A 24,689-nucleotide genomic window follows, 5' to 3' on the forward strand; every position below is an offset into this window, starting at 1 on the left:
CTCTGTATTATTTGTGATTGCAACATCCTTTGCTGTCTGGTAATCCTAGAAGGGGGATACCACTTGTGCGGTCCCTTCTCAAGGTTTCTTCATTTTCCTCATGTTGAGGTTTTTGAGTTTTTCCTTGCCCTCATGTTGGTTCCAGATCAGGGGATGGTGTAATAATAGTCTGAAAAAAAATAGTTTGTGTAATAACCTGTGAAGCCCTTTGAGACTCTTTGTGATCAACGGCTATACAAATAAAAATGACTTGACTTGTGTGTTTTTAACCTGTCTGCCATTTGAAATGAAATGATCTGCATTTATATAGCGCTTTTCAAGTCAAGACTTCCCAAAGTGCTTTACAGTGTGCTTCACATTTCCCAATAGCGGCCGTGCAGCCATGTAAGGCGCTAACCTGCTTATTGGGGGTACTAGGGGTTCAGTGTCTTACCCAAGGACACTTCGACATGTAACATTTCTGTAAAGCACTTTGAATTGCCTTGTGTATGAATTGTGCTATACGAATAAACTTGCCTTGCTTTGATGTTATACTACATTAAAAAAAATAACAGGCTCTTTACGAGAAAGAACACTTATTTTACCGAAAACAATCAGTGTTGGGTAATACAAGTTTCAAAATTAGTCATGGTTCGTAATGATTGTAACAGTTCTTTCAAAAAGATACGTAATTCGATTGATACATCATAAGGGATTTACTTTGAAACCGTGGCGTTATTTGAGCGGATGTACGTGATCATTGTAGGGAAACTTGCGCAGATTGTGTTCGCTCTCCGGAATCATGGCTGCCAGGGACCTCATCAGCCATGTTTGCTAATTCAAAAACCAAAAGGTTAGTGAACAGCGCTAAGTATTTATCGTGGTGTCGTCTCCGTTCCAATTCGGGCTTTGCTATAAGGTGCATTAACACATGCCTTTGAAGTCGCAGAATGAAGCGTTTATCAAGTTCCATCGATATCTCAACGCAAGTTTGGAAAGCGCAGTGTGAGAGGATGATGCTCCGAAAATGACCCGTGTGCGTTCGGCGTAAACAATGTAACTTCAATCAGGCTGCTAGCTGACGAACAAAAGAGCGTACCCATCTGTGAAGTAACGAGTTTACATATTCGCCTCTTGAATGGCGCTGCGCGATGTTTCTAAATAGACATTTACTGCCAGTCATTGTGGATTTAAACCGGCGAGGTTTCGAATTCCGGGCACACGCATTCGCTCTTTAGCTAACATCGAAGCACTGGCGACTAAACGCAAGGGATGCTATTCTGTTAGCTTTGTTGGCTAGCATTTACTCGCTAGTTTGCGTTGTGATGATTGTCAATATAACCTTGGTGATAACGGGAATGCGATTTAAAGGTAGGTGCGATGTTGTTTGTTCATGTATAATGGTCCCATATATCTGCGTCTGAAAACAGACCAGTATCGCTTTGACGTGAATCGTTATCGTGTGAATGAAGCTAACGCCGCCTCGTTAGCGCAGTGTTTGTAATGGCCTCTTTAAAATGAGGAAATCAAGTATTTCGGGGATCGCTTTTGTTGGATGGAAATAAATGATTTTTGGATGAATGCAGTCGAGAATATCACTGTAATTGAACGTGTTATGATATTGCTACTTCGTTTAACATATTTCGTGGCTTCTCATCAGTCGAAATGACAAACCTCTTGTGGGGATTTGTCTGCTTTCGCCCTGCATATTGATTGCAGTTTCTCATGTAGCATGCAGCTACATTTTGATGCGTGTTAGGTACAAAACGGTGCTGAAATGCTAGGACACTTAACAATTTAATTAGACTTACATGCCAGTCGTTTTAGTAACGTTAAGAACACCGGAAATTAGTGACGCACGATGTGTTTTTTCATCTCGTAATGAAATGTGTGAACGATTGTGCTATGCTTTTTTTGAGAGCACTACCGTATGTATGTTATGTTTGTTTTAATAGATGGAGGGAAGTAATCGTTTTGACTGTGGTACCCATTCCTCAACAAACTCTGAATTGAAACGTCCCCCAGGGGATTCTCTTTATACCAATGGTTCCTCCATGAGTTTTCCTCAGCAAGGAACGAGTGGGTATCTTACATATTTTACTAGGGGTTATTGTTTTTTAAAATCTCTAATGTGCCTTCTATTTTTCTCGTGTACCTGACAGATATGAATGGCAAAATGAATGTGAATGGCATCACTACTGAACTTGGGTCTGCTACACCTGCTTCCCAACCAACTTCCAGTCCTTATCCGCATATTGGCAACCATCACCAGAGTAATCTAGGCTACCTGTGGAGAGGACATAATCAGTACAGTCCGAACATGGCGGCCTCTTCTGGGCACAATATGCACCAGAAGCAGCCCCAGCCAGCCCCAGGGGTGTTGCAACCTCAGTCACAGCATCACTTCCAAGCTCCAGGGCCGTATCAACTAAACGGTGATGTGGAGAGCTCCCAACCGTCACCCCTTGCAGGTCCATCCAACATGCCCACAAATAGTAGACAGTCCTGGAATAGAAGTAACCTTGCCCCACAGACTGCAGCTTTTACTTCTCGTAGCATGTATGGGGCGTATGAGAATCAGTCACACCCAGTTATTTCTCCACCACAACATCACCAGCAAATGTCACTTTCATCACAGCATCGTCTACATTCTCAATTACGGCCACCTCATCATCTCCCGCAGCCCTACGGCGTGATGTCAAATGGGATGCCGTGCTATCAGCAGCAGCAGCAGACAACTCTTTCCTCTTCACAGCTGCCTAAACAGTCTACAGATCGGAAGATTCAGAATTTAATACAACCACAGGTCTCCGAAGGGGGACCCTCTAGAGAAGCAACACCATCGTCTGCTGTGCAGGCCGGAGGTTCTTTGGCTAACAAGTCAAACCCTGCATACCGGAACGTGTCTAGTTCTATGCAAGGTAAGCTCACTATACAGCTAAGATAAAAATTAATGGTTTGTATACGCATATATTAAAAAAGGACAGGACAGCACACCTTTAGTTCAAGTTGCGACCGTTCATTTTATTAGAATGGCATTAGCTGTTTGAAGAAGTTACAATATGATGGGCAAAAAAACGTGATAACTTCTTTTTTAATGTGCAAAAAAACGTCAATTTAAAATCTCTGTTATCTAAATGGTATTAAAAGTGACAATAAATCAATGATTTTGCACAATTCATACCAATATGGCACATTTCATACATGAGCGGCTAAATTTAATTAGACATAGGAATCACACAAAACCAAAGTTCTGTAAAACTATATTTTCCATTGAATTTTACAATGAATGAGATACATGCAGTTTTTTTCCTGACACCTTCCTACCTCACTGGTAGTAATCTCTGGTAGTAATTACTTGCTTGTAGTTAATTTTAGTTGGCTTAGAAGTGTAGTTCAAATGTATACATATTTGAAACAAGTTTATGATTTGAATATAAAATATATCTGTAATATAGTTATGATTTTATAAATTCCATTCGAGGATGAAAACATTTTGGGGGGTTTTACTTAGATTTTTTTAGGCTTTATGGGGAATTGTGTTATTCAAAATGTTTATTTTTTGGCAGCACGAATATTTGAAAATTAAGATTTTCCTTGATTTGACACTTAAAATTTGTATTTGAATGAATTTTGAGAGAGATTTGCTTTTTAAACTGTTTGACCCTGTATATTCTATTTAGTTAGGCTCAAGTCAGAAAATTATAATTTTGCATATGTCACTCACATTTCAAACATAATTCCGCATGATATATATATATATATATATTTTAATTTCCTCGACATGTTATTAATGCTAAGAATATTTCATGTATTTGTTCTAGTGCAACCCGCAGATGGAGACAAGGGGATGGACGTCGACAGTAATTGCCAAGAGGAGACCTTTGTTGCTCTTAAGGCTCCAAACTCTTCTTCTGCTTCTGTCAGACATGCAATCGAGCATTACGAAGGCTCTGAAAAACTTGCATCCCATTCTCCGGGGGGCAACAGTGTGGCTGGAGCAACCACTCCACCTCAGGCGGCATTTTCTGCAACAACCTTTCAAATTAAGATGTCTTCTGGTCCTGCTGTTGAATCTCCTAGGGCTTCTCACTCACCCTCAATCACTACTGGCTTCCCTAAAATAAAGTCCGGTCCCCCACAGTCATCAGGTCCTCCTCCCAGACATTCCTCACCACCTCATCCTCCCCACAATACAGAGATAACACTTCCTAGATCTAAACATCTTGTTGGGTCCGCATCTTCCTCTTCCCACTACTCATCACTTCAAACACAGTCTACGTTTTGTCCACCTAAAGGCTTGACTGACAGTGTTTCCGTACCTGGTTGGGGTTCTTCGTCTCCTTCATCTGAGTTCCGTTTGCATCGTTCAGTCTCTGGACCAACAACAGCCATCTTGGCACCTGCCACAGTGTCTGCATCATCTACACCTATCTCATCTCTTCAACAAATGGTTCACGGCTCCAAGATGGCTTCAATGCCAGCTCCAGCCTCAACTCTACCAATATGTGATGGATCAAGTGGTGTTACTTCTTCGATCATGTCACCTCTTAAACAATTATCCTCTGGAATGTTGCAAACCATGCATGGGATTCCTTCCATTGGCAATAAACACACGGCCATTTCCCAGCATGAATCTATATACACTGCGTCAACTCTTGGCTCTAGCCGAGCCATTGCTTCTGTGTCGCCACCCCGAGAAGACCTTAACTCACGCTCTCAGTCAACCCACAGTGGTCCCACAACAAGACCTCTCACTGCCCTACCTCTACAAACCTCTAACAGCTCCAGGACTGCATCTGTATCTAACCCTCTTGCCTTGGCGTCTCTGCCGCATGCAACAACTTCCAAAATAATTCAGAGTTCTGACTCCGCAGAGTATTTTGCAGCTTCATCTCCAGTGAGCATGCAAAATCAATTACCTCTGTTGCTGGAGCGGCAAAGTCACAATAATGGGAAAGTATTAGTACTAGGGAAGAACACAGTAGTGGAAGACTATGCCATTCATCCCGAGTCGGGCAAAGTAAAAATGCATAACCTTTCAGATCCTCACAAATCATCTGATCTTCCAGGACATTTTTTGCAGACTGAGCCACACCCTAGCGATGTAAACAAGGAAGGAATGGAGACTGGTAATTTTACAGAAGTACTAAATAGAGAGAAAACACCAAACATTTCAACACATCTTCATGGCCTTAGTTCGGGACACCCCTCACCGACAGTTGAAACAAGTTTTGACCACACTTCGCTCACTAACTCCCATTACGGTGAAGATTCATCTTGCAGCATGGGTTTAAAGAGCTACTCCTTTAGTGATTCCCCTGCTAACAGCACCTCAATACATGACTCGAGCAGCTTTGGCACCAACTTTCACGATGGGAATGGCACAGAAGAACAACCATCTTCTGTTTATGAGACCACTAGCGATGGAAAGTCATCTGTGGATTATTCAAATATAAGCACAAGCCATGAGCAGGGATTGTCAGAGGAAGGAGAGTCTGTAATGGAGTCTTCCCTAAACAATACTTCATTTGTGGCATCTTATCCACGTTACAAAGGTATGTTTAAAGCTGTATGTCGTTGGTGCTTGTGTTTCAATTTATGAACACTGCCCATTAAATAATGCAATCATCATGTACCTAACGCAGATGTTGTCGGAAAATCTTCCACTAAATTGGAGATGACTCCACCAAGTTTCAACATGGGAAACAGGAGCCTCATTGCCTTCAGTACCCCAACACTCCCACTGCAGCCAGTTACAGATCAGGTTTTGTCAGCCACTGGAGGCTGTTTGATAAGCTCAGGTAGGTCTTACAAATCTGAATCTCCAATGGCCTTATGATTAGTAAATCGTGGATTTATTGAGTCATAAGGTTACTATTTTCAAACATTACATATAATGTCTCCTTATGAACTTATTTATGTCTCCAGCTCCTAATGAGCCCAAGAGAAAACCCCGTGGTCGGATACCAAAGGCGGAGAAGATCAAGGCTGATGAAAGTGACAACAAAGAGCAAGCACTACGGGAAAGAAAGAGAAAGGCACCTGTTAAACAAGAGATCAAAGGGAAACTAGATGAGTTCGGCCAGATTCAGCCTCCGACTGGGGAAATTGATTCAATCACAGCTACAATTGATGCAGTGCTTTCCAACATGTCAGCCATCAGCCCACCCTTTCAGAAACCCAAGAAGAAAAGAATGAGGAAACAAGAGCTAGGCGGAGATGGAAAGGACATTACTACACTATCAGATGATGCTGAGGAAAATGAAGCTGAAAACACACAAACGGGTAAATGGTCTGCATTTATTTGGCGCTTTTCAAGTCAATGAAGACCTCCCAAAGCGCTTTACTAAATCCTAAGAAATTGGATAGATCCGTTTTATCAGTTTCCTTTGACCCTCTCTATGTCTTTATTTTTTTTCAGGTGAACCCACAAGAAGAAGGGTTGCAACAGAGGAGCAAGTTCAGTTCCCGCTGCAGCATGGGTAGCCTATCATTTTTTTCTGCGGCTTTTGAAGAGAGAAAAAACATTTTCCCCATTCTTAGTTTCTATTTTTTGCTCACGTATCTTTATTTTGTATTCTACTTTAATTTATATTTAATTTTTAAATTGTATTTTCTGTTAATGCAATGTCCAATGCAGCTCCCCATTCTTTGTTTTTTTTTTTTTGCTTACGTATATTTATTTCATATTTAATAATAATAATAATTTCCTTTGTATTGTCATTCTTTGTAACAATGTACACAGAACGAAATGTCGATACACCTGACCCGTTGTAGCGAGCCGATATATTCTACTTTAATCATTTTATATTTAAATTTTAAATTGTATTTTCTGTTGATGGAACGTCCATTGCAGCTTGGTCATCCTGGAAGGGGGATTAGCTCATGTCGGTCCCTTCTCAAGGTTTATCCATTTTCCCCATGCTAAGGCTGTTGAGTTTTTCCTTGCCCCATGTAGCTTTTAGATCAAGGGATGATGTAATGATAGTCTGTAGTTTGCAATAGGCTGTGGTCTCTGCAGCAAGCCAGTTTTTTTTTTATCCAGCTAGTTTACCGCTAGAATAGGGTCAACCACGTCTAGTCCTGGACAGCCTCACGTCACTGTGGCCAATTTCCGCGCAGTTTCCAATTATTCCTGGGTTGCCTAGTGTCTCGACCTACCATTCCTCTGTCGTCCCTTGCTCATGGTGGTGGACAGTACACTTGTGCCAGGTTTCGTGGCACACACTGGGTAACCTATTTACCTCTGTGCTGTCACCTCTCCTCTGGTTGGCGCTCCGAGGGATTCTTCAGGTGGGCTGCACGCTGTTGCCTTACGCCTCCTTTTTGGCCGGCCTATACCTGGTTCCCCCATCTGTCCTAGCTTTGCTTAGGTGTCCTTTCCCCGACTGGCAGGCTCTGTTATCCCGACGGGGTCGCGGGGAGGTTGCTGGAGCCCTTCCTAGCCACCCACAGGCAGGGGACCCATTGAACTGGCAGTGACTATTTGCATCGGCCAATTAACCTGACGTGCATGTTTTTGGAATGTAGGGGGGACACCTAGTGCCCCGTGGAAACCCACACAGGCACGGGGAGAACATGCAAACCCTGCACGAGGAGGCTGCAGTAGCTGGAATCGAACGCTTGACCTCCGTACTGTGGGGCCGTGCCACACCTGAATATCCGCTCTGGCTTAGGATCCTACCTCTCGTAGCCTGAAAATGGAAAAAGTAAAAAAGGCCTGTTTCAAAGAAAGTCCATACATCAACTTAAACATTAGTACCAAATGAGCTGATTGAGGGTGCGATCATGACTTTAAGCCAGGATATGGCAGCAGAGAGTAGCAACATTTTAAATTGCGGACACCACTTTCAAATATAGTCGTTACTCCACCGGTAAAATGATGTAAAATATCCCTTTTAGTGCAAACAAAATTCTTCAAGAATGAGATTAAGCTTATTTTAAACTCAATTAGATTTAAGCCTGACTAATGTTGTTTTGACTTTACTAGGAAGATTTAAAACCACTTGACAATGATTTCACTTCATCTAATACATTTCTCTTGATGGCAGATGGAGAAGAGAGATTCGTGTAAGAAAGATAAATGACCGCATGAGGGGCGAAACCTGGTATTATGCGCCTTGTGGGAGAAGAATGAAGCAGTTTCCAGAAGTTATCAAGGTAATTTTCCCGCATTGCTAGAAAACCTCTCCAGGACATATATCAATTTGACTGAAAACTTGACTGACATTGATCATGTTCATTTTTTAAATGTGTCACTCAGTATCTCAAAAAACACCCGGATGGCATTGTCTCCAGGGAACACTTCAGTTTCAGTCCACGGATGCCTGTTGGTGACTTTTATGAAGAAAGAGAGAGCCCGGAGGTTACTTGCATATTATTTTAAACATGTCATTAAATGCTGAATAAAATGTGGGTGTATTGTTTCGAAATGTAAGGTTTGAAAACTTGTCAATGTTGGATTATTTTTCTGATTTAATGCAGGGCGTAAAGTGGTGTCTCTTGGCTAATGAGGAAATTCCATCAATGATCATGGCCATCACTGGCAGGCGAGGTCGACCGCCAAACCCTGATAAAGAAAAACTGAGCCGGGTTCGTGGCCCGATGGCAGGGCCGGCCCGCCGGCCAGGTAGACCCCCCAAGCCCAAGATGATTGATTTCCTCAGTAAAGTTGATGCCAATCTATTAAAGAGACTTGAAGATAAGGGTGAGTGAATCTGAAGATGGATCAGAGATTTATATAGAATGTTCAATACAGAGATCCCTCCATTTTCGCGGTTAATGGGAACCAGAACCCACCGCAAAAAGTGAAAATCCGGAAAGTAGCGTTGCACCTTCCTAAAAGCCTCTGAGGGTTAAACCTACCTCGAGATGACATCATTACCGACTGAGAGTATAAAACTCTGACAAAATAACAACTATGGATCGACAAATAAATACACAGAACCCAAAATTGCTGTTGAATTAATGGTCTTTATCGTCATTGTACAAAAAACAGTGCGATGTACGCTGTTTGACAGACAGCATACGCCAGCCTATCACAGTCGTGCACACACAGTTGCGCCCACCCAATGCGCGCATACATTATGCCCATGCAGCATTTGCAGTGTGCTCTTTGTAAACAACATTGAACGATACGTTGATATCAATGTCAAAAAAAGACGATTGAATTCAAAATCCGAAAAAGAGTGGATCAGCAATAACCCAAGCGCAAAAAAGCGGGGGTTCCCCGTATATCAATCTTATGTGGTCGAAAAAGTATACAAAACAACCCCCCCCCCCCACACACTTTTTTTTTTTAACATATGTCGTCACATTCACATACAGGTGGTTGGAAATTGCAGCCCGAAACACTACTGGCCTAAGTTTTGCAGGACAAACCGCTTATATCCCAATTTGCTAATTTGAAATTTGCCAAGTCATAAATGGTAATATAAAAAAATGTCGTCAACATTTTGTAACAGATATTCAATATAGGGCAGTTTTGAAAGTTGTATTGCATGTGAAGCAGAGGTAAGGTCGAGCCTCAAAAAGTTAGGCACGACCCAGGCTCGTGGGTATGAAAGCCCGGCCTTAAGAATCTAGTGTGACACTTTGAGGGAGAGGCAGAAATACAAAGAAGAACAATGACAGGTGGACAATAAAAGAAAAAAAAGGCAGCGAGAGAGACGCCCAGCCTGACCCGACTGTAATGTTGACATTTTAGATGATTGGACTAGGGCTTAAGATCTTACCTCTGGTGTGGAATAGAGTTGTGGTAGAATAAACTTGAAGCACGAAGCATACATTCAACTCGTACAACTCAAATAGGAATTTATACATATGTATTGAAATCATATCCTGTTTTGCTACAGCAGAAGCACTCACTGAAGAAGAAAAGGAGAAGATGACAAAAATCAAGAAGAAGATGAAGAGGAAGGTTTGTTCTTAAAAAGTCTGAAATTGTTGTTCGATGTTATTCAAAGTCCACCTGTAATTTGGGTTCATGTGTACAGGCCAGGATAAGGAGAAGGGAAGATGCCAAAATAAAGAAGATAAGAGCTGACAAAAGGAGAATAAAAGTGAGTATTTTTTGCTTAAATTTTTTCTCATTATTTGCTCACCGCAACAAGAATTTGCCTGTCGTTCTGCTGCAGCAAGAGAGTTTGGAAGTTAAGTCTGAGCCTCAAGATATGGCTACTCCACAAACAGCTGCATATCAGTTACAGTCTGCGGGTGTACCTCGGAAGCCCGGTCGTCCAAGATCTGTCAAGGTTGAGGTTCCACCTCCTGTCCAGCAGACTGACGAAGAGAGAATAGCACAGGGCAAGAGGGTACTGAGTGCGCGTGGAAAAGCCAAAGCTCTGGTTAAGGCGCAAGCTGAGGCAGAGGCGGCAGCTCGAGCTGCATTGGCAGCCAAGAGAACTGCTGAGAGGCGCCTGCAGACCCAGAGAAGACTGGAGGAACGTAAAAGGCAACAGATCATTTTAGAAGAACTTCGGAAACCCACTGAAGACATGTGTCTCACTGACCACAAGGTAAGTTTTGATTTACTCAAAAGTAATCCCAAATTCTTATACATGAAAAATGTAAGGAAATGGTAGGCGATTATTTGCATAAAATCCGTATTTTATCAGTCTATATTACAATTGTTATCTGAGATCAAGCATTTTGAAAACTGCCCTTCTTTTCTTTGACATCCTAAACTGTGACATCACCGGAGTAACACCGGCACACTTGCAAGCCAGTCCCCATATTGTTCCAAGTATTAATTAGTCGAAGAAGTTAACCGGTGTTTTAAGTGAAGTTTGGCAGTTTTGGTGGAGAATGCCTAGATTTTGTGTCAGAGGTATATGCAGTGGGAGAAACACTACACGTTCTGTGCCTATTCGAAACAAAAAAATTGTTTGGGAATACCTTTTAAGATTTTTTTTTGTTATCTGCTGATGTGACTGATTTTAATTGAATTCTTTTGTAGCCCCTACCGGAGCTTTCCCATGTCCCCGGTGTGGTTCTCTCGGGCATGGCCTTTGCCCACTGCTTGGCTGTGGTGGAGTTTCTCCATGGTTATGGAAAGTTGCTTGGCCTTAATGTACTCAAGGACATCCCCACCCTTGCAACTTTACAAGAAGGTCTCCTTGACATGGGTGAAAGCAAGGGGGAGGTGCAAGATCTGCTTATAAAACTAATGGACGCTGCGCTCCGTGATCCTGGCCTGCCATCGTACTATCAAGTGTGTGATGTCACCGGATTTCATTTTTCAATTAACGATCCTCAACTTGACGGTAGTAATCCTGTTTTTTTCCCCCTCATCAGTCAGTTAAAATCCTTGGTGATAAACTGGTTGACATCCAGCTGACCCGCAGCACAGTTTCAGAGGTGCTTCGCATCTTTTTGGAATCTCATGGCTTTGAGACAGAAGTGTGCAACACATTAAGGACCAAATCATTCCATGCCTTGCCTCCCGAAACCAAGGCAGCCGTGCTTGGTTTTGTCGTGGAGGAGCTCAATGGAAGCAACATTGTGACAAGGTCAGAAGATTTTCACATTGTTTGTGTATTTTAATCGTTTTTCTGGACTAAAACCTTTTTTTTGTCTTTATAGCAACATTGACAATACACTAGAGAACATGGCAACTTACAGGAAGAACAAGTGGAACATTGAGGGGAAACTTCGCCAGTAAGGGGACCAAATTCAGATCCCACATTAAGATATTATGGTCCTGTGTTTGACTCAGATGTTGAATGTTTCCTTTTCTTCAGGCTGAAGGCTGTACTTGCACGTCGTACTGGCCGCTCTGAAGAGCAACTATGTTTGGAGGAACGACGACGCAGTGCCCGAGTAGCTGAAGAGGAGGACCTTGGCTTTGAGGAGAGTACAGAGAAAAGCAACCGCCGTGGTCGCAAAGAGGAGCCCAAAAACAGCGATGTATGCACGCATTAAAAGATGCAAATAATATAAAATCTCAACGACTTATTTGTCGTATACTTAACACATTCTGGCATTTTTTTTGTTTTAGAGTGAAAACCCTTCCAATTATAGTTTGCATGAACTCGAAAGGCAGATTGATAAGCTAAGCAAGGTAAGGCAATTTTTTTTTCAACCATTCTACATATTTTTCGCCAAATTGAAAATGATATTTTACTCATTTTTCTCCATCTACAGCGACAAGCTTTTTTCCGTAAAAAGCTGCTCCAATCGTCACTTTCCTTGCGATGTATTATGTTAGGCCAGGACCGTTATCGGCGTAGGTACATGGCGCTACCTCATCTCGGTGGAGTTCTCGTTGAGGGTCCTGAAGAACTTCTAAGTGAGTGTAATTCGAAGCATTCGTCTGAAAATTGACAAAACTAATCATTGGTTTTGACATTTTTGCTTTTTATCCGGTGTGCTTCACAGCTTCGGGGGATGTTGTAATAGCTGAGGTGCCAGTCACTTTTCTCAAAAAGGAGCCAAAAACTGAGGAGGAGCCTGTGACCACGACTCCATCTCATGATGCACCACCTTCACCTTCCCCTGACACCTCTCAAACCCAGATTATGTCCCCAGAGGAAGACTCACTTCCTGGCACTGCATCTCTGATGAGCAGTCAAAGAGGACGAGGACGGCCCCGGAAAATTAAACCTGAAGTGGAGCTACACCTCCGCACAGCAAAAATCCGGCGCCAACGCCGAAGCAGTGTCAAGTCGGTGGGGGACGATGGGCCAACTTCTCCGGTCGCCAACTGTACCCAAGATCTCTCACAGTCTGCTTTCCTAAGTTGGCTCAGCCAATCAAGGCATTCTGCATCCAGTGACACAGCAGAACCTCTAGAGGACAGTCAAACAGAGGACACCGTGAAAAGTGAGGCAGAGACTGAGAGTCAGTGTTTCACAGAACCAAGCGATGACAAGATTCTCAGCGAGCATCAAGTGCCAAGTACTCCGCCCACACTTGATACCCCACTAGTACAGGTTAGATTTTTTTTTTTATGGTATCAAAACGGGGTCAAACTGTCAAAATATATTGTTTAGCTCAGTGGTCCGCAATCTTTTCTGAACCCTAGACCGTTTCATTCTTTGACAATATTTTCATGGCTTGGCGCAAAGGTAACTTTTCTTAAGTTATAATAACAATAATAATGAGTAATTGCACCAATCATAACATTTCAAAAGTGACCAACAATGAGCGTAAATCTACTGTGTAGTCATTTGGAGCATTTTAATGTCCATGTAGCATCCCACTAAAATTACATTCATTTTCCTAACTGCTTATCCTAGCGAGGGTCGCTATAATGCTGGGCGCATCCCAGGGATGTTTTTATAAAGCAGGAAATCTTAGTGACTGAGGCCACAGGAAGAACACGCAAACTCCACACAAGGAGCAAGGTTTGTACAGGTGCTTGAAATCCTTGAAAAGGCTTGAATTTTAATGTTGTGTTTTTAAGGATTGAAAAGTTTTGAATTTTAGGTAGAGTGCTGGCAAGTGCCATGTTATACAACAAGTCTGCTTAAAACGGGACACCTACACTACTCTGGTGGCTTTGCTTTGCCAGTGAATTTCTTCCGTTGTGATTAAGGGCAGCTGATTTAGTTTGTATGGCATTGTCCTATAAAGGGTCATCGCCCCTCATCGCTTACGCCCATGAGGACAGGTGCATGCTACATTGAAACAGGACACTATGAATTGTGTTATGGTGCAAGGATTAGACATTAATTATGGAGGCATGCAAAAAGATTAGGTAGTACTACCTAGCGGTAGAATTTAATGGGCAAAACCTCCCGCAACTCAAAATGTAAGCTGCATATTACTTTCATTTGAACACCTATATGGGGGAAGATTTGTCTTTAAAATATTTACACTTTCTATCGTTGAAATCCACAAATATATTCGTGATTTACTCAAGATGCAAAAATTTTGTCTTTATAAATGCTCGCGCAAGATTAAAAATAGCATATGTAAATCGCAGATATATTTGTGGTCAGCAAAAATGATACCAGTTTCCTTCTTTTAATGGTACCAGAGAATTGAAAAATTGATTTTGAAAGTCCTTAGAATGTGCTTGAATTTGGCCATGAAAAAGGTGTACTAACCCTGAAGAAGGCTGGTAGCTGGAACTGAATCCTGGACCTCGGAACTGTGAGGAGGACATGGTAATACCAGCTCGGTAGCCTAGATGGTAGGGCGCCCGCTCTGAGACTGGGAGGTCGCTGGTTCAAGCCTCGGCCGAGTCATACCTAAGACTTACAACATTGGTACTCATTGCCTCCCTGCTTGGCGCTCAGCATTAAGGGTTGGAATTGGGGGGTTTGTCTGCAGCTGCATCGGCTCGCTACAGTTTAACTGTACGGGTCAGGTGTATCGACATTTCGTTCTGTGTGCATTGTTACAAAGAATGACAATACAAGTAAATTCTATTCTATTCTAAATTCTAATATCATTAGAATCATTGGGTCGCTATTGTAGTGTTAATTGCAAAATGTCACGTCGATCCACTTGCCAAGTAATTAAAAATATGAATTCACCAAATGAACCAACCCAGCAAAAAGCTAATTGGTATTATGTGGTCTCGGTGTCGTGTTCTTGACTTAAGGATCCATGACTACTACTCAGTTTTCAAACAATTTTCCGCTGCGTCAAATTTATTTACAATCATTCTAGTTTACCATTCTCCATAGTTCTCTATGCTGATTGGCTATACGCACAAAAGTTGGTTTGATTCATCCTTCAATATATCTTAAGCATGTGGGAATATTTGTTTCCAATGTGATAGATGCATTGTCCAACAGGGAACTGTGTCCGCCTGTGTGAACCACACTGATATTAATTTAAACATACGACCTCAAACTGGGGTTCAAGTTCAGTCTGAAACAAAGCAATGTCAGTAATAAAGTAATGGAACTTATTTTTCTTCCTGTGCAACCTGGCGGTTGCAGACCAATGGTCTGATCTCTTTGCCTTTTTAATTTCATCCCTTAGTCGGATTTAGACATGATGACGAGTGGCGAAGCTCCTACTGAACAGGATACCTCCATGACGCCAGAAGAAGTTCCCGCCAATCTACAAACCTCGTCCATTTCGGAAAATATGCTACCACTGCCAAGCCCTGTTCAAAGTCCCCCTGCAACAGGAATTGTGGCTATACGCGCCAGGCCCGGCCGCAGGCGGAGAAGGGGCAGTAGAGGCAGCAGCCCTGCTCGTAGGGGGCCACGTGTGGCCGCAGCCAAGCGCAAAGGACGCCCTCCGAGTACGGCTTTCCATGATCTTGAGCAACAGTACTTCATACAGATGGTAGTGAAGCCCATACCAGCATGTAAGTAGACCATTATTATACAATTTAAGAGTGCAAAGAGCTCTGTAAAAGTGTACAGAGTTAATAGAAGGATCAATATTTTTTTGAAGCAATGGTGCGTGGCTGGTGGTGGATCAAGAACCCCGATGAGCTGCACAGCACATTGCAGGCTCTTCATCCACGAGGCGTCAGGGAAAAGGTGCTTCATAAACACCTGGCCAAACACATGGAGAGTTTAACAGAGATCTGCACCAAAGGGATCAGTGGTGAGCATTAATACAGACAGCTAAGACTCTGTAGCGTGTATTCTAAGTTGTAGTCCCTTTTGTTAGATCCTATTTTTGAGGTAAGAGAGGAACGAAAGGATAAGCTCCTTGAAGCCCTGCAGAAACCTTGGCAAGTACAGGAAAGGGTTATGGAGATTGACAACAGCGCCCTCCGTTGGGTGGAGGACCTGGAACAGCGAGTCTTTGCTGCTGACCTACATATGAAGGTGAGAAATCGCAGTATCAAGATGATGAACTTTAAATGCAACACTTCCCTAAATGTTTTTCGTTTATTTTTGTCTCTTTAAGGTTCCGCCACCTCAGAGTGTCGTCAATGACACTGAATGCAACACAGAGGGACCAGCTGTAGAATTTCAGGTAGTCTATTATACCGTAACTGTCAAAGTATTTCTACTTATAAGTAGTGTGCATAGTTCGAGGTTGAATATTTTCTCTATTAAATATGTGTCAACAATTCCTAACTGAGATCTAAGAGCCCTTATAATTTGTTTTTTTATTGCGTCCATCTGCTTTCATATTACTTTTATCAGGCCTGTTCGGGGCAGAACAAACCCTGAGAAAGAGTATTATCGAGCGTGTTTAAGACATGCACACACATCATGTGTCGCTCTGCTGCCATCTGCTGGCTTAATTCATGATTGCAGCCTTAAGTTTTCGAATCATGCACCCCACCTTTAAACTCCTTATGCTTTTTACCCTCTAAAGCCCTACACGATACCAGAGCGGGACTCCATCCGAACTGACCTCCAGTACTACGAACATGATGCTGACCCGCACGATGATTGGATCGTGCGTACCAAGAAGGAGTGGTCTGGGCTGCCTCGCATTTCCACTCATCCTCTGGACTTGGCCATGCTGCGCCTCGCCAATCTTGAGCGCAACATCGAGAGGCGCTACCTGAAGGAGCCGCTCTGGAATCCAGCTGAGGTGATGCGTCTTGCTCCTCTCACGCCGACACCCGGAGAAGAGCAGCCTATGGATGTCATCAGGTGAGGAGGGGAAATGCAGTGCCTCTCAATTTAGTGTGTGTGTGCTTTGCTGAATCTTTATTTTTGTTGCGTTGGTCTTGTCCCAGTCTGGAAAGCGAGATCACCTCCAGGCTCCGAACATGGCGGCAAGCTCTTGACCGCATCCGCAGCGCCCCCCAACTGTGCCTGTGTTTGCTGCAGCTTGAGAAAGCAATTGCATGGGAAAGATCTGTGACTAAAGTGGTAAGAAGGACTTTTGATAAAAAATACCTGTCTGTACGATGTCACCTGTCACTAAAATATGTTATGCCACATTTCATTGGAAAGCTTAAAACTCTTAGGATTCAAGATAGGACCGTTTCAAAATATACTCATCGCAGAAACTTGAAGATCAGTCTGAAACAAGACTCTCGAGTTCTGTAACACCAGTGTAACTCACCTTTTAGTCTCCTGACTGTCTTCAAATAATTAGACTGTCTGCCAAAATGGCTTTGTTACATCAAGGACAATCCAGAGAATCCAAGAGTGTAAAATACTTCAAAACACACAATAATGCTGACGGATAAATGCAAATCCGAATAAAAGCAAGTTTGCTTCGTTGGGCGTTACTTCTTGAAATTTGTTCATTTTTCTCCAAATCATCTGTTTAAAAATAAACATTCTCATAAAATTATTCCAATATGGTAGTTTGCGTCCCCCCTTTCAATTGAGACCTTTCTCGGCCAACATCAAGCTTTTTTTCATGGTCCACAGCCCCCATTAGCCTATACGGTTCTGTTTGATAAAACTGATATTGCCTCCCAAGGGGCCGAATATATTCAGCCAGTAGTCACTAAATAAACTGATGATTGATACATTGGTTAGGCAGTGAAAATACAGTTTTAGTTTTATGCCATTTTCCGGGGGTATATTAAAATCAGAGCCAAAAATAAAGTGCGCAAGGTGAATTATTTGTATGCACCATTATTACCCGCAAGGGTGCCTGATAATTTTTTGACTTTTGGAAAGAAGGCAAACATTTACAACTCTTTCACAATATTTAAAATGTTGGCCATAGTAAAATACACATTTGCAATGGTGTTAGTGTAGTAAAGAGGTCATCTCCAAAAATGGCCTCTTTTGGAAAAGCCTTAACCTACCCTTAGAAAAATGTTTTATAACACAATGTTTAGTTTTTCAAATTTCAATCAACTTTGACAAGGTACCTCGTAAGGTTTCAAGCCAAGATGCCCATGCTACACCTATCTGCAGGCATTCAATTGCAAAAAAATTCAGATGGAAATAAAAAACTATTCCTGTATGTTGAACCTCAGATTACTCAATGTTGATAGCACTTACCAGCTCAGTAGCCTAGATGGTAGTGTGCCCGCTTTGAGACTGGGAGGTCGCTGGTTCGCGCCTCGGCCGAGACATACCTATTTGGTATAATGGCGGCGCCCTCTGTTGGCTGCGGCTGCATCGACTCGCTACAACGGGTCAGGTGTATCGACATTTCGTTCTGTGTACATTGTTACAAAGAATGACAATACAAAGGAAATTATTATTATTATTATTACTTGATTATTTCAATTTGGGACAAAACTTCAAAGTCTTACCTTTCAAAAGAGACCAAAACCATATTCTCCAAGTGGTTCAAGAAGAGCATATAATTTAATTTGAGTACGTCTTAGATTGGGATTTGAGGCAAGTTGTACGGGAACGTTTAGAGGCTAATAGACATTACACAGTCCTACTCATTATATTTTTTCTAACTGCAATGTGACCACGTTTAATGGTTGCAGACATGCCAGATCTGTCGGAAAGGCGACAACGATGACTGTCTGCTCCTGTGCGATGGCTGCGATAAAGGCTGTCACATGTACTGCTTAAAGCCCAAAATCACGGAGGTCCCTGAGGGAGACTGGTTTTGTCCGTCTTGTGTTCCCAAGGTCAGTATCAAAACAAGTCACCATTGAAAGTATTTCCGAAGTCTTAAATATGCAAAATGTGAGGAAGTACTACATGGTTTTTGCATAAAATCATTAAATATATCATTAGCATATTCCAATTATTTTTCAAGAATGCATTTTGAAGACGGCATCTCTTTTCTTTGTTATTCTGAGCTGTGACATAATTGGAGGAACACCAGCAACCAATAAGGGATTTGCTGTACTGTTTCCCCTGTTAATTAGTCGAAGAGGTTACAGTTTGTTTTTCGTAGTTTTTTTAAGTGTAGAATGTCTTGGCGTTATGTCGCAATTGGCTGCAGTAATGGTATAACAAAGGGCAATCAGCCAAAAAGGGGCTGGAATATTCTGCATAATTGTGGGGAGGAACACTGTGTTCTGTGCCTAAATGATACGGATTTACTTCAAAGATGAACTTATGTTAGAGAAAAGTTATTTGATTGTTGATAGCCTATATCGCTCACTTCCTTAGTAATTTTCATTCTGGGGTTCCCACAGGAGGAGAACGCATCTTACAAAAAGCGGACCAGGGTGAAAAAAAAGCGATATGAAGAAAATAGTTCTGATGATGACACCACCCGGAGGACCTCAACACGTCAAAAGGAAGTTGGGACTCCGACATCAGCAGCTGCATCCTCTTCTTCCGCGCGCCATTCAGGAGATGGAGGGGCGGCGGCCAAGAGGCGACGCATGACGACGCGTAACCAACCGGACCTCACTTTTTGCGAGTGCGCCTTGCCTTCGTTTTTCAACAGTATGCTTTGGTAGAAAGTGTTAAAAATCCCTTGTCCTTTCTCTGCTAGGATCATACTCATGGAAATGGAGGCCCACACAGATGCTTGGCCGTTCCTGGAACCCGTTAACCCCCGCCTGGTGCCGGGTTACCGTCGCATTGTTAAGAATCCCATGGACTTCCTGACCATGAGAGAGAGGCTGTTGCAGGGAGGGTGAGGATGCCACACACTAACACTAGATACCAAAAGTCTGAAACAAGTACTGTATATTCCAATCCTGCTCGGACATTGTCAAACGTTTTTGAACCTGCATCCAGCCATACCATAAAGACAATCAACACATTTTTTATTTTATGTTGTAACATTTATGAACAGCTGCTTTGATACATTTTTAGCTTAGAACAGGCTTTCCGCGGATCCTTAGTCTTTAAATGCATTGAATTCATTATTCTAGAAATAAGGCTTTAATTGAAATTAAAATGTCCTGAATCCAATTTTGAAAGTCTTACTAATGGTCTTGGTCTTAAATTTGATTTGATTTCTAAAGAAAAGCATTAATAAGTCTTTTAGAGTCTTGAATTTAACTTGCCTTAAGCTGTAGGAACCCTGTTAGGATTCGTGTTAAACTTTTAAATTTTGGATGAAGAAAAAAATAGCTGAAGAGAGCAGTTCAGTTGAGGACTTTTATTACAAGGTTACAAAATAAAAATTAAACAGAGTATACACTGGACCTATGAAGAGGATACAGAAATCCCTCGGGCAAGCATTGGAAAATGTCTCGACCCTGCCTTTTGGGAAAGCGGCCTCGATTTTACAAAATTTAAATTGAAACTTAACTATGGGTTTTTGCAGACAAGTTAGGAAGTCGCTTCTTCACAAACAGACCTTAGTTAAGACTGGATCCAGGTGGATTTTCAGGGTTATATAAGAAAAGGGCACACTAATCAGAGGACCACTTGGAAACATTGTTTGGGAAAGAATTGAATGAATGGACACATTCAAACATCATATGAATACAGCAAGTAAATAATTCATTCAAATATGTGGTTTAGCATAAGGTGCATTTATAATAAATAAATAAATAGTATGATTGGCAAACTAGTATTGTGATGATTAAATAACAAAACTAAAGACTGGGAAACTTGTGCAATTAGGATTACATATTCAATGACACGATTTCTAATCTAACACTCAAAATAAGGAGAGATATCAATACATTTTCAAAATTGGCAAGAACAGGAGATGAATGTAAAATAAAACCCCTTACAATGCCGAATCGGTTCTAAAAGCCTTCCCCCCGAGCCCTTAAGTTTATTCAATTTCCTACGTTACAAAAAGCAATTCTGCCCGAAAGGGTGTGGAAAGTAAAGCCCAGCATCATTATTGGCTATTCGTGACAATGATCTAAACGATGCTCAATAGTCAAACTAATTAACAAAGTAATGAATAATAGTCAAATTAATGAACTGGCATGTCAAGTCATGTTTAATCACAAAGAGTCTCAAAGGGCTTCACAGATCAAAGACTATTGCAAACTTGACTATTATGACACCATCCCCTGATCTAAAACCTACATGAGGGCAAATAATACACAGATATTGTCAACTTAAAATATAGGTTATTCATAAGCTATAGAATAGAAGTGTGTTTTAACCTTAGATTTAAACAGTTCCACTGAGGTTGCAGATCAAATCTCAGGGGGAAGAGCATTCCACAGCGAATGGAGAACGCTCTTGAACCTGCGGATCTTTTCTTTGCTCTTGGGATCACTAATAGACCAGCATTTTCAGAGCAAAGGCTCCAGACCAGAACATAGGGGGAAATTAATCTGAAAGATATGAGGGAGCAAGTCCTTGCATGATTTTTTTTTATACTACCAACAGAACCTTGAAATCACATCTTAAAATCGGGGTAATGTGATCAAACTTTCTTGTCTTGGTTAAAAGCCTCGCTGCAGTGCATTACAGTAATTGAGACTGGAGGTAACAAACGCGTGAATTGTAATCTCCGCATCTGACTGAGACAGCATAGGGCGAATTTCAGCAATATTGCAAAGATGGAAAAAAGCCGTTGTGTCCTTTCAAACACACGTTAAGAATATTACTAGATCGGGGTCAAACGTTTGTAGGCCGTACAACCTTTGCAATAGTACATGAGTCAATTCATTCAAAAGTGAAAAATAATTTTGCATTGTCGGAAACTCCGCAAAATGTAAGGTGATGTCAAGTTTTGGACATGTTTGATAATGACTCAGTTGCCACTCTTGGGATTGCCGTTGCTCACTGTTGTTTCAAGCGTTGCTCACCGACTTTGTGTGAACGCTCAGACCCCTGAAAAATTAGAGGGAACATTGGCCATATGTATTCTTGAAAAGAGCCCTATAGGTTCCCGACCCCTGCTTTAAGCATATGATGTCTGTGTTCCAGGTATTGCAGCTGTGAGGAGTTTGCAGCAGATGCTCAGCTGGTCTTCAGCAACTGTGAGCTATTCAACGAGGACACCTCCGAAGTCGGCATGGCGGGACACGCTATGAAATGCTTCTTCGAGAGCAGATGGGCAGAATTTTATTCAAGCAAGGAGAAATAGAACCCACCACTATTCATTCCTACCCACGATGGAATCAAAGACTTGGTGCTTTCACCACTCCCGCAAGAGGCGTTACTCCTAAGTCAGGTTTCTACAATTTTTATTCCTCTTATGTATAGCTTTCTGTGTAGAATTTGAGATTTTTCCCCGCTGTTTTTTTTTTTTCTTCCTTTTTTGGAGGTAGGCCAAAAGCCCGCATCTGATTTAACTTGAAGTTCATTCCCAAGCACCCTGACCTCCTTGGTGATGTGTATCTTGGTAACACGTCCCTTCATCAGTCTCAAGCCGGGACGAGGATTTAGCCTATTCTGCCCTCATTCTAGGGCACCGATGATCTCTGGACTAATTGGATTTTCCCCATTTTCATTTTCTCCACTTATTGCAAACTGGACCTAGGTAGTTACTCACAAAAAGAATATAGGCCAATTCATGAATTATGTTGTCTTATAACTCGATTTTATTGTTTCCCAAAATATTTTTTATTATATATCTATATATTCTAAGTAAATATATGATGATCATCATAGCTGGGATTATTTAATAGCAATAGCTTGTCGTGAATGTGTACAGATGACGTTAAAGACTTATCTAGGACACGTTTGAAAACGGCCAGTTTTAAAGAAACCACGTGTAGAATTAGCGTACCTTCCACTTAGCAATGCACACGCGTTCTGACTGTTGGACTTGATGTTGTTCAGCCCTATGTGGATTTTGCTGTCCTATGCCACAGCAGGTTGTACACAGATTGTATTATAGCTGTGCTACTTGCACTCATTTTGTGCTTTGTTCAACTTCTCGAGGCATCACAAAATACTTGCCGTTGAGAGTTGAGAGCAAGCGTGTGGAAATTATGCCTGTTGTTTAAAAAAAACGGTCTTGTATTTGTTAATAAAGGTGCAACCATTTGGTCATCTTGCTATTACACGGTGGAATTGCGTAAAAGCTTGGAAGCACTGGAAACATTCCCGCCTGGTTCCGTTCTTTCCACTCATTTTTGTGCTGTTGTCGGGCGAGGGTATTTAATCGGGCACCGCTTATGTGAACGCGGCAGGACGACACCGTCGTCTTGCTTTTATTTAAAATTGTTTCTTACACCTCATTAGAAAATACACATTATTACTCTAAAGACCAGAAAACCAAATGTGTTGTGTGACTTTTTAATAATGTACAGTTTTGGTGACCTGAAATTTAGTTCCTTTATATTTTTAGGACCAATTCATTTTTAACAGGTTGTATTACAAGACGGTTGTATTAAAGTAATGTATCGTTCGCATCTGTAGAATGTACTGTGAGTTGAATAAAAAAAAAATAAAAAAACATCTCTCTTGTAGTTTTCCAGTGTCATATACTTGAGAGGTGGGCAAACTTTGAGGGCTTGGCTCAGTCATGAAATTAATGCAGTATCTTTCGCTATAACGTGGTTCACATTTTTTTTTTTTTTTTTCAGTTGAATAAATGGTCTTTATTGTCTTTATACAAAAGAACAACGAAATTAGAGGGCTACTCCTTTCAGTCTCAGAAAGCGATTTAAAGAGCAGATGGCTAGCTACATGCTAGTAACTTGTAACCGCGACTTCCAAGGTCAAGTCTAGTCATTTTTATTTGTATAGCCCTTAATCACAAAGAGTCTCAAAGGGCTTCACAGGTTATTACACATATGGTCACCGTGATGATCAAAATACAAGAGTCACGAATGTAGCAGTAGCCCACCAGCAGCAATTTGTCCATTTCATGGGTAATTTCATTCAAATATATGTATCAAAACCTGATATGCTTGATATTTTTCTAAACTCAATAGCAATATAAGCTTTCTTAAAGGTGCTCTATCAAATGTGGAACTTTATTTGCTGACGCTATCTTCTGGCTTGTCTTAATTGCTATTCCTATCAAGCTCTTTATGTTGCGTGTGCAAGTATGTGCATTTTTTAGGCTCTTTAAATACAATTTTCATGTTTGTTAGGGTTGGCGTTTAGACAGTACTTAAAACAGGCCTTTTCTTACTTTCACCATTTTCATGCTACACTAACAAAAAACTGTGGGCGAACATTAACTCTCCAACCCCCCTCCCCCATTTCTCCTACCTTATGTGTTCTTCAGCAGGGTTGGGTAGGGTTACTTTAACTTATTTAATTTCAATTACTTTTGGATCACCCCAATACCAAATATGCTAATAAAAGACGAAATAAACTAAATATGAATAAAATGATGACTCACAACACGTGGTAAGCTTTCTCTCCTGGCTTTGATCTCCGGCAAAAATAACATAAAATGCGACAGAAACAAAATGAAAATAAATCCAAACAGCTTGCCAACATCATTTTTGCCGTTCCATGTATTCCGTTACTCCCCAAGCCTGCACAAAATTCAGTAATTTTATTCATATTTAGTTTCTTTTGTCTTTTATTAGCATATTTGCTATTGGAGTAATCCAAAAGTAATTGAAAGTAATCAAGTTAATGTAACCCTACCCAACCCTCGTTAGCGTTAAGACTGTACTTGAAACAGGCCTTTTCTTACTTTCACCATTTTCATGCTACACGAACAAAAAACTGGGGGCAAGCATAGAAACACTCCAACCCCCCTCCCCCATTTCTCCTACCTTATGTGTTCCTCAGCCTGAACAGCTTTGCTAAACGTATGATAAATGCAAAATCGGCTGATAATTAATGTTTCATAAGGGGTCTTTGAACTCGGTTGGGCATTCTTAATACATAGTTAATAGCTAAAATATTCTTGTTTTAACTTTTTAAGGACACCTCAAACAACGCACCCCATCTTTAAAACAATAGTGATGTCAATGTGTTGAAGCGCTTACACGGCGATTCCTGTCTAGGGCACATGTTCCTCGGAGGGGCTTTGCCTTCACTGGCAGCTGCTCTGAGTTCAAAGGGGACAACCTCTCATCTTGGATTTTTCTTACTGTTCTCACAATAACA

The 24,689-nt window shown here is 41.5% G+C and overlaps 1 protein-coding gene across 2 annotated transcripts; it reads left to right on the forward strand.

The window, feature by feature from the left end:
• Window positions 1–731: 731 nt before the first annotated feature.
• baz2a (bromodomain adjacent to zinc finger domain, 2A) lies at window positions 732–23,083 on the forward strand. Of its 2 annotated transcripts, none has more exons than XM_088330781.1 (30): window positions 732–832; window positions 1,935–2,058; window positions 2,142–2,900; window positions 3,804–5,537; window positions 5,628–5,783; window positions 5,911–6,267; window positions 6,404–6,464; window positions 8,034–8,142; window positions 8,246–8,347; window positions 8,467–8,689; window positions 9,837–9,901; window positions 9,978–10,043; window positions 10,119–10,499; window positions 10,940–11,194; window positions 11,278–11,492; window positions 11,566–11,640; window positions 11,724–11,889; window positions 11,981–12,043; window positions 12,127–12,271; window positions 12,361–12,914; window positions 14,920–15,253; window positions 15,343–15,498; window positions 15,565–15,725; window positions 15,808–15,876; window positions 16,225–16,508; window positions 16,595–16,730; window positions 18,269–18,415; window positions 18,932–19,161; window positions 19,237–19,380; window positions 21,594–23,083. In XM_088330781.1, the coding sequence occupies exons 2-30, from the start codon at window positions 1,935–1,937 to the stop codon at window positions 21,751–21,753; spliced, it is 7,431 nt and encodes a 2,476-aa protein (XP_088186907.1). In that variant the 5' UTR covers window positions 732–832; the 3' UTR covers window positions 21,754–23,083. The 2 variants fall into 2 exon arrangements, with proteins under 2 accessions (XP_088186907.1, XP_088186908.1); XM_088330782.1 differs by having other exon boundaries at window positions 9,840–9,901.
• The last annotated feature ends 1,606 nt before the right edge of the window (window positions 23,084–24,689 follow it).

The sequence above is a fragment of the Urocampus carinirostris genome, chromosome 3 (genome assembly GCF_059441175.1).
Source record: "Urocampus carinirostris isolate Australia breed hairy pipefish chromosome 3, RoL_Ucar_1.0, whole genome shotgun sequence".
Classification (NCBI taxonomy): Eukaryota; Metazoa; Chordata; class Actinopteri; order Syngnathiformes; family Syngnathidae; genus Urocampus; species Urocampus carinirostris.